This window comes from Argentina silus (assembly GCF_951799395.1).
Source record: "Argentina silus genome assembly, chromosome: X".
In the NCBI taxonomy this organism is placed as follows: domain Eukaryota; kingdom Metazoa; phylum Chordata; class Actinopteri; order Argentiniformes; family Argentinidae; genus Argentina; species Argentina silus.
Genome location: NC_139653.1, coordinates 39,128,996 through 39,143,980, shown reverse-complemented (window position 1 = coordinate 39,143,980; position 14,985 = coordinate 39,128,996). Strand labels below are relative to the sequence as shown.

At 40.5% G+C, this 14,985-nt stretch overlaps 1 protein-coding gene across 2 annotated transcripts; it reads right to left on the bottom strand.

The window, feature by feature from the left end:
• Positions 1-758: 758 nt before the first annotated feature.
• On the bottom strand, positions 759-5,008 carry pex13 (peroxisomal biogenesis factor 13). 2 transcript variants are annotated; one of them, XM_083694914.1, is made up of 4 exons: positions 4,898-5,008; positions 3,309-4,030; positions 2,868-2,990; positions 759-2,431 (listed from the first exon to the last, which is right to left on the bottom strand). In XM_083694914.1, exons 1-4 carry the CDS (start codon positions 4,969-4,971, stop codon positions 2,049-2,051), a joined length of 1,302 nt encoding a protein of 433 aa, XP_083551040.1. In that variant the 5' UTR covers positions 4,972-5,008; the 3' UTR covers positions 759-2,048. The 2 variants fall into 2 exon arrangements, with proteins under 2 accessions (XP_083551040.1, XP_083551041.1); XM_083694915.1 differs by having other exon boundaries at positions 3,309-4,022; positions 4,898-4,986.
• Between the last annotated feature and the right edge of the window lie 9,977 nt (positions 5,009-14,985).

The following is a 14,985-nucleotide window of genomic DNA, read 5'->3' as shown; positions in this document are numbered from 1 at the left end:
TTTTTACCGTTTTATCTCTTAATCTTTCTTCAACAATTTAAGTGTAGAAGTTACGTTTACTGTTGGCTTAGTAAGCCACTGTCATCAACCATTACCAGCATGACCAGCCAACATTCAGCACGTCAACCAGTTTAACCTCATTAAAAGCATGGCCAGCCAACATTTAGCTGGTTGACCAGCTTGACCATCCAACATTCAGATGGTCTACCAGTTTGACCAGCAACACGATCAGCACTGACCACCATATAATTCAAACTGGTCTAAACTGGATATTTCAGCAAGGGAGCAAAAGCCTTTTTGCTAAAGTTTGCTAGCCTTAAATGACGGACTGTGTGGTCGAATGACAAGAAATTGATACATTATATCATGAACCAGTCAACATTAAAGCCAAATTGTAATAAAAAATAATTAGTGAAAGTGTATTGTGTCTGTAACACCAGTGCTCGCCATAAAGTCGCAAACCTTTGTGTTTTCATCTATGAATAGGCCCAAAAAAGCTTCTGGCCAAAAATAACAGCGCTTACACCAAAAAGAAACTGGGAGTGGGAATGAGTCCTGATGGAAAAGCACCATGACTGACCCCATGACATACAGTTCCAATTACTGCCAAATTTGGCAGAGGGATGATCACTTAACCAGGGTCCAATTCTCTGAAAATGTTTGGGAAACCCTGGGAGAAGAACTAAACCACAAACCGACTACCGGTTTCGCGAATGTGTGGTGCAAAAGCAGGTGCAGCCATAGAAAAATAAGAACACTTTTATGCTTGATATCTTTATGACATTTATAAGAAATTCATCATATGTCTTGAAGTGTCAAACTGCACACAACCAAATTATTGCCTACCTTCACCATTAAACAACATTCAAAACATGCCATTACATTGGAACATATTCTGAATATGCCAGTTAGAATGTATTTAGGTAATCAAACTCATGACATTGAACTGTGACAAGGCATTTTTTATGGCTTTGTCCTGTCAAACATGTTGCAATTTGCATACGTCCCAAGTATTTACATAATCCGTTTATAACTCAACAGCTTGTTAATTAACAAGATCTTAAATACATCTACATCATTAACATTTACATATTCAGTATAATTAGGGTAGATCAAAGTGTGTTGAATATTGACGAGGCTGGTACAGGAAAATAGGGAAGAAAATACCAAATACTGGTACCCACATTTTGTACCACTGAGATACCAAATACCCACACTCCAGCAAAAATGTTACTCTGGTTTGTCACAAGGCCCTATTAGAAAAGTAGTGAGTGGGTGGGTACTATTGATTTGCAAGCCTTTCGGTTGTGCAAAGTTTTTTACTCAATTGAGCCCTGCAGCAAGGATGATTGTCATACCTTGTAAATCCTGAACTATTCTTCTTCACCCCAACAGTGACATTACTAATACAATAACCAGATGACAGAGCAACTAGCCAATCTTGTCGACAGAGAAACCAGGTAAGTTAGAAGCTTGCTAAACATGATTGAGATTCTTTAATTTTTTGTTTTTGATTAGAACCGTCAGTGGGTGAAGAATAATATTCAGGATTACAACAAGCTATAGCAATTGGAGATTGATGAAACTGGTGGACTCAAGACCAGTAATACACGGGGTAGGTGAAAAGCATCTGCCTTTTTTAGGTACTCACTCTCTACGAGATGTAATGTAGTCCAGCCTTATAGATTAAATTAACTGTATAGGTCTACTCAACTCACTGAATTTTGAACACAAATATGCCCCAAATCAATCTAGAGAGAACCCTTTGAAACAGATAATCTGAGTTAATAGATAAATACAACAAATTAATGACATTCAATGATCAAATCTTAGCAGGTGTCAGATTTCAGCAAGGGGCAGTCTCCTTCCATCTGACTTCCCCCTGTGTGTTGTTTGGTGCCATTGATTTCAATGGCTGGACGTCACATGTGCCATACCAGTAATGGATAGTTAAGTCAGACTTAACAGCTCAGCTGAAGCCTATAGAGCCTCAAGAGATGTGCGTACACACATTCAAACACACACACTTATATCACAGGTCAATCTTCTCACAGGTCAGTCTTCTCTGGTATGGTCAGCACTGTGCTTGAGGCTGTACTGGTGTTGGGCAGCCCCAGACTATAGGGTGCTGGTGTTTCTCTGTAAACCGACTCAAGCAGCTCCTCTGAGGCAGCTCGTGGAGAGACCGAGACTAGGCCTAGACTTGGGTTGTAGCCTGGGGCTAAAGATGGCACTAGTCCTGTGGCCATGGCTGCCTGAGGGGCTTGGAGGCTCTGCGGGTTGCCTTGCTGAGCATGGGCCAGCCTTTCCAGCTCAGCATGCTTCCGCCCTCTCCTCTTGCCAAGGACCTTCACATAGTTGGCTGGGACAAGACCTGTAGTCTGGCCATCCACACTGCCTAGCAGCCAACCGCGGATCCTTGGCTGTTGCTCTGTGCACAGGGGAAGAAGGAGATGAGCTTGTGTTATTAAGGGGAAAACATTAAGCATGACATGTGAGAAAGATAGCATAGTAGGCAGGTCAACAAATCACGACATACAAAAAAAATACACTATGATCGCAAACCAAAAAATGTAAACATAACTGGAGAACTCAAATTCATCAGTGTTTGCAAGCATGCAGCAGTTGAGGGAGAGATGCAGATGTTTTGTGTATTCCCGAGTGTTGCATTTCAGTTTTGCTTTGCAAAAGTTCAATTTTCTTTTCATTTAAACATGAACAGAAATAGTTTTTAACATCTAGTTTATTATTTTACTGAATGCTAAAGAATTGCCTAAGAGGGTCATAACTATTGGTTGAAACTGCAAACTCTTTATTTTCTTCAACTCTGTTTCTTTGTGGCTCTGGTTTCAGTCAGACGGTCTCACCTTTCGGGGCCAGATTGAGCATGTCTCCAGCCTGCATTGAGATCTCCTCCTCAGAAGCAGCCGTGAAGTCATATTCGGCCCGAGCAACCACATGGTCATCCTCTCCACTGGCCCAGTTGGTGGCTGCCCAGGGAGGAACACAACAGTAACTTGGTAAGCATCTTCACATCTGAGATAAGAGGATCAGAATAGCTCTCACTATACCTAAAGGAAGGATTAATCTATAGTGTAAACGGATAGTCTACTACAAATTCAAATTTGGGTCCAATTTTTCCATAACTAATATCTATATTATCCATATCTAATGTCTACATGCCATCATTATGTTGATCCAGCTAAATGTCCCAACCCTAAATGAGTGGAGAAGATTTGCAGCAAACTAAATCTGGCAATCAGATGGTGCTCATCTTTCCCATTCATATTCATATCAAGGGGTCTCACCACTCTCTTCGGGACCCTGGGCAGAGCTCAACAACTTCCAGATCAGATATGGGCCCCCAAGGACTACCGCCAAAAACAAGAAGATGGGCCAAGACTTGACTGTGCCGGCTCTAGGGTCCTCCATTCCAACTCCAACCCCTCTGGCTGCAGTGTTTGCAAGTGTGTCCCCTGCGCTGTCTGCCCACAAGTCTTCAGCCTCAGCATCCGGTCTTAGCCCCAGTAGCCTCTGTATGCGGCGGTACAGGTAGCGCAGGGTGCGCACTAGCGCAAAGGCCGACAGGACCCGAGTAAAGTGCATCCGCAGTCGTGTCAGATGGTTGGCCACGTCTAGCACAGCGCGGAAACTGTTGTAAACGGCAGAGAAAGTAGCGTCCATCATCATGCTGACGGAAGTGAAGGCCTGCACGATGCTCTCGATGGACTGGAAGGCTCCTCGGCTGCTCTCTTCCGCCTGCTGCACAAAGCGACTGGGTGATACGTCTTCGGAAGGTGGAAATCGGCTGTAGCCGCCCAGGCCATAGCTGCTGCCATGCCCATAGCTATAAGGGCTGTATCCCCCATATATAGAGCTGCTCCCATAAGGACTGTAAGAGGTAGGGAAAGAGCTGTAGGATGGACGGAAGGACTGCTGGACGGGGCGAGGGGGGACTGGGGGCACCATGCGGGTCATTACTGGGGGGCCAGAGAGGGTAGGGGGACCCACTGCTCCGAAGTCTGTGGACCTGGTGATTTGTAAGAGGGTTAAAAGACACACCCTTATTAGAGATGGATCTTTTTCAATGTGTGTGTGTGTGTGTGCATGTGTGTATGACTGACTGACTACCACATCTCTTTCTATCTATTCTAGCAGCTGAGGAAATTGACAAAATGATTTGTCTTGACATGAGCTGTTTTAATGACGTAGCTAAGGCTAATTTGTGTGCAAACAGATTAAAAGCTTTTATCTTACGGAGCAAAAAAGATTGCAGTTGATTTTGAGCAAGTCAAGTCAAATTGATATCGTCACACTAACCATTAAATCACACTTCGGTGTTTGGAAAGCCAGAAATCCTGAGGTGGGTAACTAGTTTGCAGCTGTGCGACTGCGGGCCTAGGCTAGGGCCAGACAGTACAGAAAAAAGGAACTTTGCAAGTTTATGCGAATGTGACAGTAGTAGTCTCTCTACCAAATTACTAACCCATATGGATTCGATGAAGCTAACGTTATTGAATTTGCAGAGAGAGAGAAAGTGTGGTAGTAGTCTACAGCCAGTTGAGAAGTTTGCTAGCTACTGCGAGCTAAAAGCGTAGCGCTAGTATAGGAAGCTCCTCTGGAAAATGTAAGGCAAGCTGACGTTGATACTATTCATCATTCAAATATATAGTTACATAATAAATGACTGAATAGATACTACTAATAAATTAAAACTACTGACAAAGATAGAAACTCTCGGATAGGGTATCGTTACGCAATATCCAACATAAAAACTAGACCCCAGGCCACAGACCAACTACTAGATAGCTAACGTTAGGTAGCTACTGTACAGCCAGGTTCGTTTTCTCGCAGTGTTAAACAGACAAATGCCAACAGTAAGTACAAACTCGTTTACCGATAACTGCTTGGAGCACTCATGGCTCCTGGAATCCGCCGTTCCCACGGTTTAGGAGGAGGCTGCGATGCCATCGTGAAGTAGCTAGCTAGCTACTTCGTCTCTCCTGACTGTAGAGTTGTCATCTGTGTTCTCTGAGCTCCAACAGTGGAACTCCGCCCATCTACTTCCGGTCAATGTAAATGTGTGTAAATTGAGGATTTCTTCAGAAAAGCACCCAAGAGCATCCAAGTTAAACTTTATTTTGCATTTAAACATGGTAAATAGGGATCAAGGAACCACAAACAATATGCTAATCATCTTAACAAATATATATCAATCATAACCATATAATATTTGGTATAGTATTGCCCCAGAAGGGTTTGTAATTGTTCTTATATGCTAATTAGTATTATGAAATGGTATTGCCCCAGAATAATGGGCTGTACAGAACTATTTTTCAAAGATTTTAATTCACCTTTGGTACCACTCTACTCTGGAGCACTTCTAGAATGCATATCAGGTGAGTTTGAATCTGAAGCAATGTAATTGAAAATGTTGCTGGCTATTTACAGCTCAAAGTACCCAATCTGCACTGTGTAGGACACATATAATGTGTAGCAAATGTTGCTGGCTATTTACTACCGTCTTGACATCGCTTTAGACTCAAACTCCCCTGATATGGATTCTAGAAGTGTTCTAGAGTAGAGTGGTACCAAAGATGTATTGAAATCTTTGAAAAAATGTTTTGTACAGTCCATTATATGTGTCCTACACAGTGCAGATTGGGTACTCTGAGCTGTATGTCTGGAGTAAATAGCCAGCAACATTTGCAATGACATCGCTCTGGATTCAAACTCACCTGATTTGCATTCTAGAAGTGCTCCCGACTAGAGTGGTACCAGAGATGTATTGAAATCTTTGAAATAGTTCTGTATAGTCCAGTTTATGCAAATATAATAGGTATGTGTAAAATTACATGTAATTCCACCAATATGTACATTTTAAAGTGTAGTGTATTTTGCTCTGACCAGAAGAAGGCCTGATGTGTTATGTATAAGCCTACAGTATTGTGCACTTGGAATGTTGCAGCATGCAGTTGGCCACTGTGGATTGAGGAGACAGTACGGGATGGTACAGGAGAGATAGTGTTGGGAATAGCCTTATTTGGTAAAGGGTATGAACATCACCACCATATAGGTTGAAAATGTCTAGAATAATGTAGACCTGGGATTTCCATGCCCAAATCTGGAAGATAGTACATGCTGTTCTGTAAGATAAGGCATGCTGTATGGTATATAAGACTGAACGGCTAGACTAGAAGGGGGGGGACATTATTGACTGTATAGGAGCCCCCACATCTGGCCGTGGATTGTAATGATGAAGTTATGATTAATTAAAGACGATTAAACTGACTCATCCGGACCTCTGCAGCTTCCTTTCTTCATCTAAGTTTATTAACTACAAAAGCTCAAAATGACTTTTTCAAAATTGTATATACTTTCTGTTAGGTAATTTGTGGTTATTCCAGCAGAAATAAGAGAAAACATTGTGATCCCATCACTTTCCATTCATGTTTTAACTCGCGCTTTTATTTTGAAACCTCGAAAACGGCCATAAGCGAAACCGGAAGTCTTAATGGAGCTGGATGGAGCTTATTGGAGCTCAGAGAACACAGATATAGTTGTCAACAGCTGCCCAGAGAAGGTATTATACTTCCTACAGACAACAGTAATCGATACAAGGCAAAGGGATTAAAAAAACGATAGGTTAGTTAACACTAGCATACTGTTCGGGTTTTTTGCAGCACAATAAACATGAGCTGTTCTTTTTCATTATTATTCTAGCTAGCTTGATATATATTTTGTATAACTCTGTGACACAACTTTTGTTTACATATTCTGTGAAGTGATTGGTTGAGCCTTGACCACTTTCGACCAGATATATTTTATTATGGTCGATGGAGGGCGTGCTGAGCATAAGCATCTTTGGCACTAGCAAAGCCTCAATATAGAACATCTCTGGCATAAGCCTAAAGACAGAAAGGTTAGGTAAAGACAGAAGGATAGTGGTGGAAATAAGTAAATACAAAATCTTTGGTAAAGATGAATGGCAGTGTTCTTTGTGAAGATTGATAGGTAGTGAAAATACATTGATGAATATATTTATTGCTGATATAACTGATCATAATATTAATGTAATAAGCCTTATTTCATCCAACTCCTGGAGAACCTCCTCAAAATTAACATTTTGTTGAACACTCGCTACAATTTTTTTTTTTTTAAATGACATAAAATACAGCTTATAAAAATGGAGAGAGTCTCCATAGTTCTGTAAAAGGGAGACATGGTTATATGTGTAGTTCCCTTTTGTTTGTACTGAAAAGCAGAAGTGACAAAAAGGTGTTTGAGTGGGTGGATGACGTCTGCTTGACTGTGTTGGGAGATGAGCCGCTGCCACAGATCTTGTCGTGAGATGTGCGGTTCTAGAACGTGCTATGATTCTGTGTGGGTGTGTGTGTGGGTGAGTAGGGCTGTCACTTTTTTGGTCTTTGGTCTTTGATAGAGGGTGGGAGCTCTAGTCTTTAATGCTGTCATTGTGTAGGTGTGTGAGACTGAAACTACTGACCATGGGTTTTGGTGAGATCCCAAATAAAGGGTGCGATTCCAAAATGTGCTTTGTGATGTCGCTGTGTGTGGGTGCATGAGGGTGCCGATGATGGTCATGGTATTTGGGGTTTGTGACCTTTGAACTATTATGCCGTGTCATCCATCCCCTCTTCTTCCCCCTCTCACCTACCGACCTGACATACACTGCAAAAAGTGAGGGTGCTCACTCAAATTCTGCAGAGGGACTTAAAGTGTCACTCACTGAGTTTCAACAATGTTTTGAAAAAAGTCTAGCAGGCATTCATTTCTTCACACATAAGCATTTTTCACAGCTTCACAAAAAAATGTGGATTAAAGATGCAATCCTCAATTTGTTTTCCACTTATTGGTATAAAGTTGAGAGATGAGGCTGGGGAAATATGACTACTGCCCAATTCATAGATGGAGCTCTGAAAGCAGGGATTAACAATCTATGATATTACAATGTTTAAACACATTTTTAAACACATAAAGCTATATATTGTTTGTTTAGCAGTACATTGTTAACAAAAAAATTAATTAAAACAATCTTATGTTTTGAGTTATGATAAGGTAGTACATGTGCATTTATAAGTCCTAATCTTCGAGAATCAAGGCAAGCAGAAGAGGCTTGGACATCTCTGTCCTTCTGTTATTGTTGTTCAATGGGTTACTCTATGAATGTTTGTTCACATATCCTTTTCTTTGTTGCATGAGACAGCACTATTTCACGGCAAATTGCCATGTTATATTCAGCAAATTCCCATGTTCCTTGGGGGTTTTGTCCTGTTATTTTGGTGGGCAGCACGTCTGATTCGTTTTATGGTGCTGTGGGTACTTCTGACATGCTGGTTCCTCTCCTTTTCTTCCCTGTGTGTCTGTGTGTGTGTGTGTGTGTGTGTGTGTGTGTGTGTGTGTGTGTGTGTGTGTGTTTGTGTTTGTGGTAACATGGATCTGCATGCCTGCCTGTAAAAAGAGGAAGTGAAATGTCTGACTGCATTGTTAAGTGTGATCACAATGGCTTTAAAACATTTAGGAATTTACACTGAGCACAAGATGATAATGGTCTGTTGTGTGTTGAAAAAACATAATTAGCATAATATTATTTATAAGCTGTGAGATAAAATCAGTGCTCCATTTTCCTTCCATTAAACAGCTAGCCTGGCAGCCAGCCGGAACCCAAATTACGGCTGGCTCCCAAGCTACTAAATAGCGCCAGCAGTGACAAAAATAAGACCGACACAAAAAACCGTAGAGTAATTTTAAGCAGGATTTTATTAAGCCGATTTTTGCAGATAAGTTATAAGTAGTCTCTCCTGGGGTACCTTTTTCCTGACTCAGTGGGCTTGCTACAGTAAGGAGAGTCTACCAGCTAGGCCAGGCTCAGTGGGCTTGCTACAGTAAGGAGAGACTCAGTGGGCTTGCTACAGTAAGGAGAGTCTCAGTGGGCTTGCTGCAGTAAGGAGAGTCTACCAGCTAGGCCAGGCTCAGCACATAGAAAGGCATGGAACAGAAGATATCGTACTTGGCTGGTGAAACAGTTTCATGATATGATACATTGGGGTTTACCCATGCACTCAGACATTTGAAATCATAATAAAGAAATCCTTTGTCCCACACTCCACTAAGCTGCCCAATCAACAGATGACAGATATGTGTCATAGCTCATAGATATAAAAGGCACTGAATATATAAGTACAATATTTTCAATTGGTTACCAATACACAACTTAAAGCAATACTTCATGAAAAAAAAATGTTGAACCAAAACCAAAAGTACTGTACATGAGCAGGATGCAGCATCCACTACATTGTAGTTGGCCTTGACACCTGCACCACTGCACAAAGAGGCAGGAAGCTACGTTTTTCCTGAGCATTACTTCGTAGGATCCTGATAAGAAAAAAAACATCTCCAGTACTGCATGTCCTGTGTTCACAGGTAATGACGTATCTAGATAGAATGCAAGGCGTACAGAAAAGTACCTTTTTTGCATTATCCCTGCATGTACAGTAAGTCATCCATGCAGTAAAAATATGAGATTGTTTCCTAGAAACAGATATTGGGGGAGGGCATACAATATTCAAGTGGCATACAATATTAAAACTAAACTGAGTCTGATTGCACAATCTGCTATGTGTTGATGTATCCTTCTGATTGATTATACTTATTGATTCTCGAAGAAAATCACTTATACCGCAAATGCCTGATGACTTTAGTAAGTTGTGGATTGGCACCCAAATCAATATATTCTACTTGGAATATAAATTCAGTACCTTTTATATCTATGAGCTAAAGCTCTGGAACATATACTGTATGTATCTGTTTCTGTCTGAGAACACATCTGTTGATTGGGCAGCTTAGTGGAGTTTGGGATGATGTTTTTTTTTGTTTTGTTTTTTGGCCGATCTACAAAGACATTACAGAATTATAAAAATAAAAAATAGATAAAAGCAACCAACAGAAGAAAAGGAGCCTCCACTCAAGTCTCAGTACAAAAGTCCAAAACCCTTTAAACCGAAATATAAATGGCTGGCCAGCCATTTGTGTAAATAAGATTCTCAAGCCTTATTGTTTAGAAGCCTTATAATTGACAAGACTTGGGTGCCTGTAGCAGAGATGTTAATCAAGGTTAACAGGGCCTGTTCTTTGCAAATAATCCTCTCTCTACTCTCTACTGTATTCTTTCTTTCTCTGTCCTTTTCCTTGCTCTAAGTATTTGTTGACACAGTATCGTCTCTGCTGTTAGGAGAAGCCTTGACGTGCAGACCTGAGAATTGGACACTTTCCACCTGCCAACCAACTCATGATGCAAGCCACAATCAACCCCTGTGGGCGTAGTGGTAGCAGAACTTCTCAGGAACTCATTCGTCACACAAACCTAACTGAGCTTCTCTCTGGGGGACTGGGGAAAAGTGTGTTTGTTATTCAAGTGGAAGAACACAACTATGACAACAGTGTTGTCAAAATCACGGCAGGGAACATGAAACCTGATATGAATACAGAGAGTGAAGGAGAAGTTAGATTAGGCCAGAACAGTGATATGACAATTATTGTCTCCCTGTTGGGCTTTTCAAGTCAGGCTATAACCCAAGTGAGAACCCTTACGCTAGTTGTTGACATAGCTTTGACCTCTTTGTTGTGTCGTGTCATATGTTATTGTTTGGCATGGGCTGTTATTATAAATTATATCGAATCACGTTAGCAGTTATTCACCAATATGGTGGTGCACAAAAGATCCAGGCTTTATATTTCTCCCTAACTTTGCCTAAATTACTGTAAGTCTTCGGTGACATTGGAGGACTGAGGCCTGCCAATCGCATGAGTTTGACACTGTTTTTTACTACAACCTTATGTGGCAGCACAGGTAGGTATTATTTTTTGTGTTCAGTTCCACATGTGGTACTGCAACAGCTTCAACCTTGATCACTCATTAATCTCAGTTGGGCCCATTTACCCAGCCTATGCTCCTAAAATGGCCAGGCTTGTAGTGTGGGGGAGGGCCAGAGGAGAGTGACAACCCCTCATGACATCACACTTATGATAACAGCGATGTACTTAATATACTTTAAGTATACGTGTACTAACTATATACTAAGTGTGTGCCATTTTGGAACAACTAATAGTGTACTAAATATATTAAAGTTATATAGAAGTTTAACTAAAGCATAACTTCACATATACTAAGTGTATTTAGTAACACTAAAATGGGACACTTCTTTTGTACTTTAAGTATCCTTAGTGCACTAATTTAAGAGGTGATTTGTAGGTAACTGAAATGCACTTTTAGTACAACTGAATTGTGATTATAATGTACCACCATAATATTTCAAATATAGTTTAGATAGCATTAAAAGCTATTTGCAGGTAGTATTCAGTATAATAGAAGTGTGTTAATAATGGATCATTGCCATATATTATGTATACTAAAAGTACACTTAAATTAGATTAGATACATGGATATTGATACTTATAAGGTCCCATTGAGGTTGAGGGGGACATGGCATGTTACCATGGAACTCAGTAACTTGCAGCCGGTCAACCACCAAGCAGGCCCATGGTATCCAGACTGTTACTTCTCAATTTGGGACTGAATGGCATACCCTATCTTGGCCATCATTACTTTAAGTTATAGTTAGCAACTAAATACACATAATTCGAGGGTAGCATGCAACTAAGTACACAACCTGAAGGGTAGCAGAGTTAATACATTATCCAATCTCAAAATGAGCATTGAATCCAATTAATAAATTGTAAGTGTTAATCAAAATGTGCATTTCAGACAGGAATGCTGGGTAGTATGTAAATTACATGACATATGCTAAAGGTACTTTAACATTATATTGTAAACATACTTCATTTAATATATTTTTATTGGGATTTTTTCAGGATATTCTACAAATGTTATTGTTCAAAACCGTTCCTGAGATGGTTTACTCACAGCCCAGGATATCCCAGATATCTACTTGCCAAAAATGAGTTTCTAACTGATCCCATTATAGGCATATGAAGGACCAGGTTACCTAACATTGTGTACCATCTCTCAGGGACATTTGTCGAAATGCATATTACAATACAATACAATTTGAAATACAACTGTATAATTGCATAAGTATACTGAAGTACACATTTAAGGATATGACACTAAAGTATACTTTGAGTAAGTATATTGCCATCAATATCTAAGAACATGACAATAAAGACAATGTAAGTCTACTAAAGTACACATTTAAAGACATGACAATAAAAGTATACTTTTTATAAATATGTTGAAATACATATTTATGGACATGACAATAAAGCCTACTTTGAGTAAGAACACAGAAGTACAAAATCAGCACAACTTTAGTGTATTTAAGTATAGAAACATATGAATATATTTTAGGCATATTATTTATACTTTTAATGTATTTTCAATACACTTAAGTATACTTTTTTCCCGCTTAGGTAAGACATTAAAGAAGTGGTTAGATAATAACGGGGCTGAGGTGGATGAATTAGCTAGAGAGTTCTCTTTAGCGAGAGAGTTCCCTTCAGCGAGATAGTTCCCTTTGGCTAGAAAGTTCCCTTTGGCTAGAAAGTTCCCCTTGGCTAGATAGTTCTCTTTAGATAGAGAATCCTCTTTAGCTAGAGAGTTCTCTTTATATAGATAGATAGATAGATAGATAGATAGATAGATAGATAGATAGAGAACAACAACAACAAAATAAAGTGACAATAGAATAATAGAATACAAATAAAAGACTTTTGAAAAATTATATACAGTGAGAACAGTCCAGTAAGATTTAACATCCCCCAGCTTGATTCTGATCACCCCGATCGAGCCAGCCGGAGGTGCAATGTGGATGTAATAATCTGTTGCTAAAGGAGCATCTCTGCTCTGCCACAGTGTCATGTAGGGGATGGGAGGGATTGTCCATGATGGCCAGGAGTTTGGTCCTCATCCTCCTATTGCCCACCTCCTCCACAGTGTCCAGGGTGACACACCGAGGACAGAACCAGCTTTCCTAATAAGCTTGTTCAGCCTTTTGGTGTCACCTTCCTTGATGCTGCCCTCCCAGCATACCACCGCATACAGCACTGCGCTGGCCACCACTGACTGGTAGAACATGTTCAGCAGAGTCCTGAACACGCCAAAGGACCTGAGGAAATAAAGCCAGCTCTGGCCCCTCTTGTTCAGGACATCTGTGTTACCAGTTCAGTTCAGTTTATTGTCCAGGTGCACCCCCAGGTACTTGTAGCTCTGGACCACCTCCACGTCCTCTCCCTGGATGGAAACAGGAGACAGGGGGACCCTAGTTCTCCTAAAGTCCACCACAATTTCCTTTGTATTATGATGTTGAGTAGCAGGTGGTTCTGCTCACACCACTCAACAAAACTGTCCACCAGTCCTGTACTTGATCTCCTGGCCTCCAATGACACATCCCACAATAGCAGAATCTTTTGAGAACATCTGCAGATGGCAATTATCTGTGTTGTCCCTAAAGTCCGAGGTATAGAGGGTGAAGAGGAAGGGAACCAGAACTGTCCCCTGGAGGGCACCAGTGCTGCTCACCACTCAGTCCAACACACATCCCTGCAGCCGTACAAACTGTGGCCTGTTGGTCAGGTAGTTTGTAATCCAGGAAACAATGGGGGAGTCCACCTGCATCCTCAGCAGCTTATCCGCAAGTAGTAAGGGCTGTATGGTGTTAAATGCACTGGAGAAGTAAAAAAACATGACCCTCACAGTGCTGCCAGCCTTATCTAAATGAGAGTGAGCTCTGTGTAGCAGGTAGATGATGGCATCACACCGTCGGGGCCCGCAGCTTTCCTGGTGTGGAGTTTCCCCAGCTGTTTCTTCACCTGAGCCGTACTGATGAAGCTGGCTGTGGCAGTGGTGTCAGGGGGCAGAATGATGGGGGGCGCTGGAGAGTTGTGAAGTGAGGAAATGAAGTCATTATATGCTGTAGTACAGTGAAAATGTTGCACCTTTAAATAAAAAAAACAACAACTGCAAACCTTCAGGGAACTGTTGACTGTAGGTACAGTATAACCAGAACAGAACAAAGTGAACTCTCTGACTTTGAATCCAACATCCATCACAATGTGGAAGCCAGCAACAACATACATGAAACTAAAACTATTTTAACAAGGAGATTTTGAAAGGGTTGTGGTTAAACACTAGCCATTTACCAAATATCCAGCATTGCATCACCTATTTCCCAACAGAAATTACAGTAATGGTGAACACCAATTTTCCTAACTCATGCATTAAGTAATCCTTTTGCAAAGGAGCATGGGGTTATTTGGACAATGGAGAATTAGGTAATGGCTGCTCTCTGGCTGCAAAAAGGAATACTTCTTGGTTAAAAGTTGGGGTAAGGTCAACCGGGTAAGTCAACCGGAAAGTAAAGTTTGCATGAGACAACCAAAACTAGGAAAGAAGCTCTCACTGTCATATCTGTCACTGTCATATCTGTCACTGTCATATCAAGAGGTAAACTCCTGAAACTGTATTAATAAAGGCTGCCACATTCATGTCAGGTAAATGTCAGTCAAAATGAAAGATTCTATTCTATTTCTAATGGAAAACATAGCCTTTTCATTTAAAGACATATTATGGAAGATTTGCCTCTGGGTTATGCCGAAGTTTGTTATCCCTAAACTAAGGATTGTTTGGTTTAATGATGTAAGAAATGTATTGATATTGTATCATATGTTAACCATACAGTCAACACTATAAAAAGTCAACTATCATCAAATATACTTCCGTAGTGTATCTTTGATATGAAAAATGATTGCTTGAAGCTAACCAACTTGAAGAATACAGTGGCAACGCTTAATATGAACATAATCGATTCAAGCATTCATTTCCTATGCTGTACATTAAAATATACACAAAATAATAAACGATCAGGTTATTTACAATGACCTCTTATGTTAGAAGCCAATCAGCAATGTAAATCAGGTTAGTGACTATGGTGTAAAATCAACTGCAAATGG

What these genes read in the sequence shown, in the direction of transcription:
- pex13 (XM_083694914.1), bottom strand. Translation starts at nt 4,971, where the DNA reads ATGGCATCGCAGCCTCCTCCTAAACCGTGGGAACGGCGGATTCCAGGA. An exon ending in AGTGCTCCAAGCAGTTATCG is followed by an intron (nt 4,031 to 4,897) that starts GTAAACGAGTTT and finishes ACAAATCACCAG; the next exon opens with GTCCACAGACTTCGGAGCAG. An exon ending in CCAGGGTCCCGAAGAGAGTG is followed by an intron (nt 2,991 to 3,308) that starts GTGAGACCCCTT and finishes CTCCCTGGGCAG; the next exon opens with CCACCAACTGGGCCAGTGGA.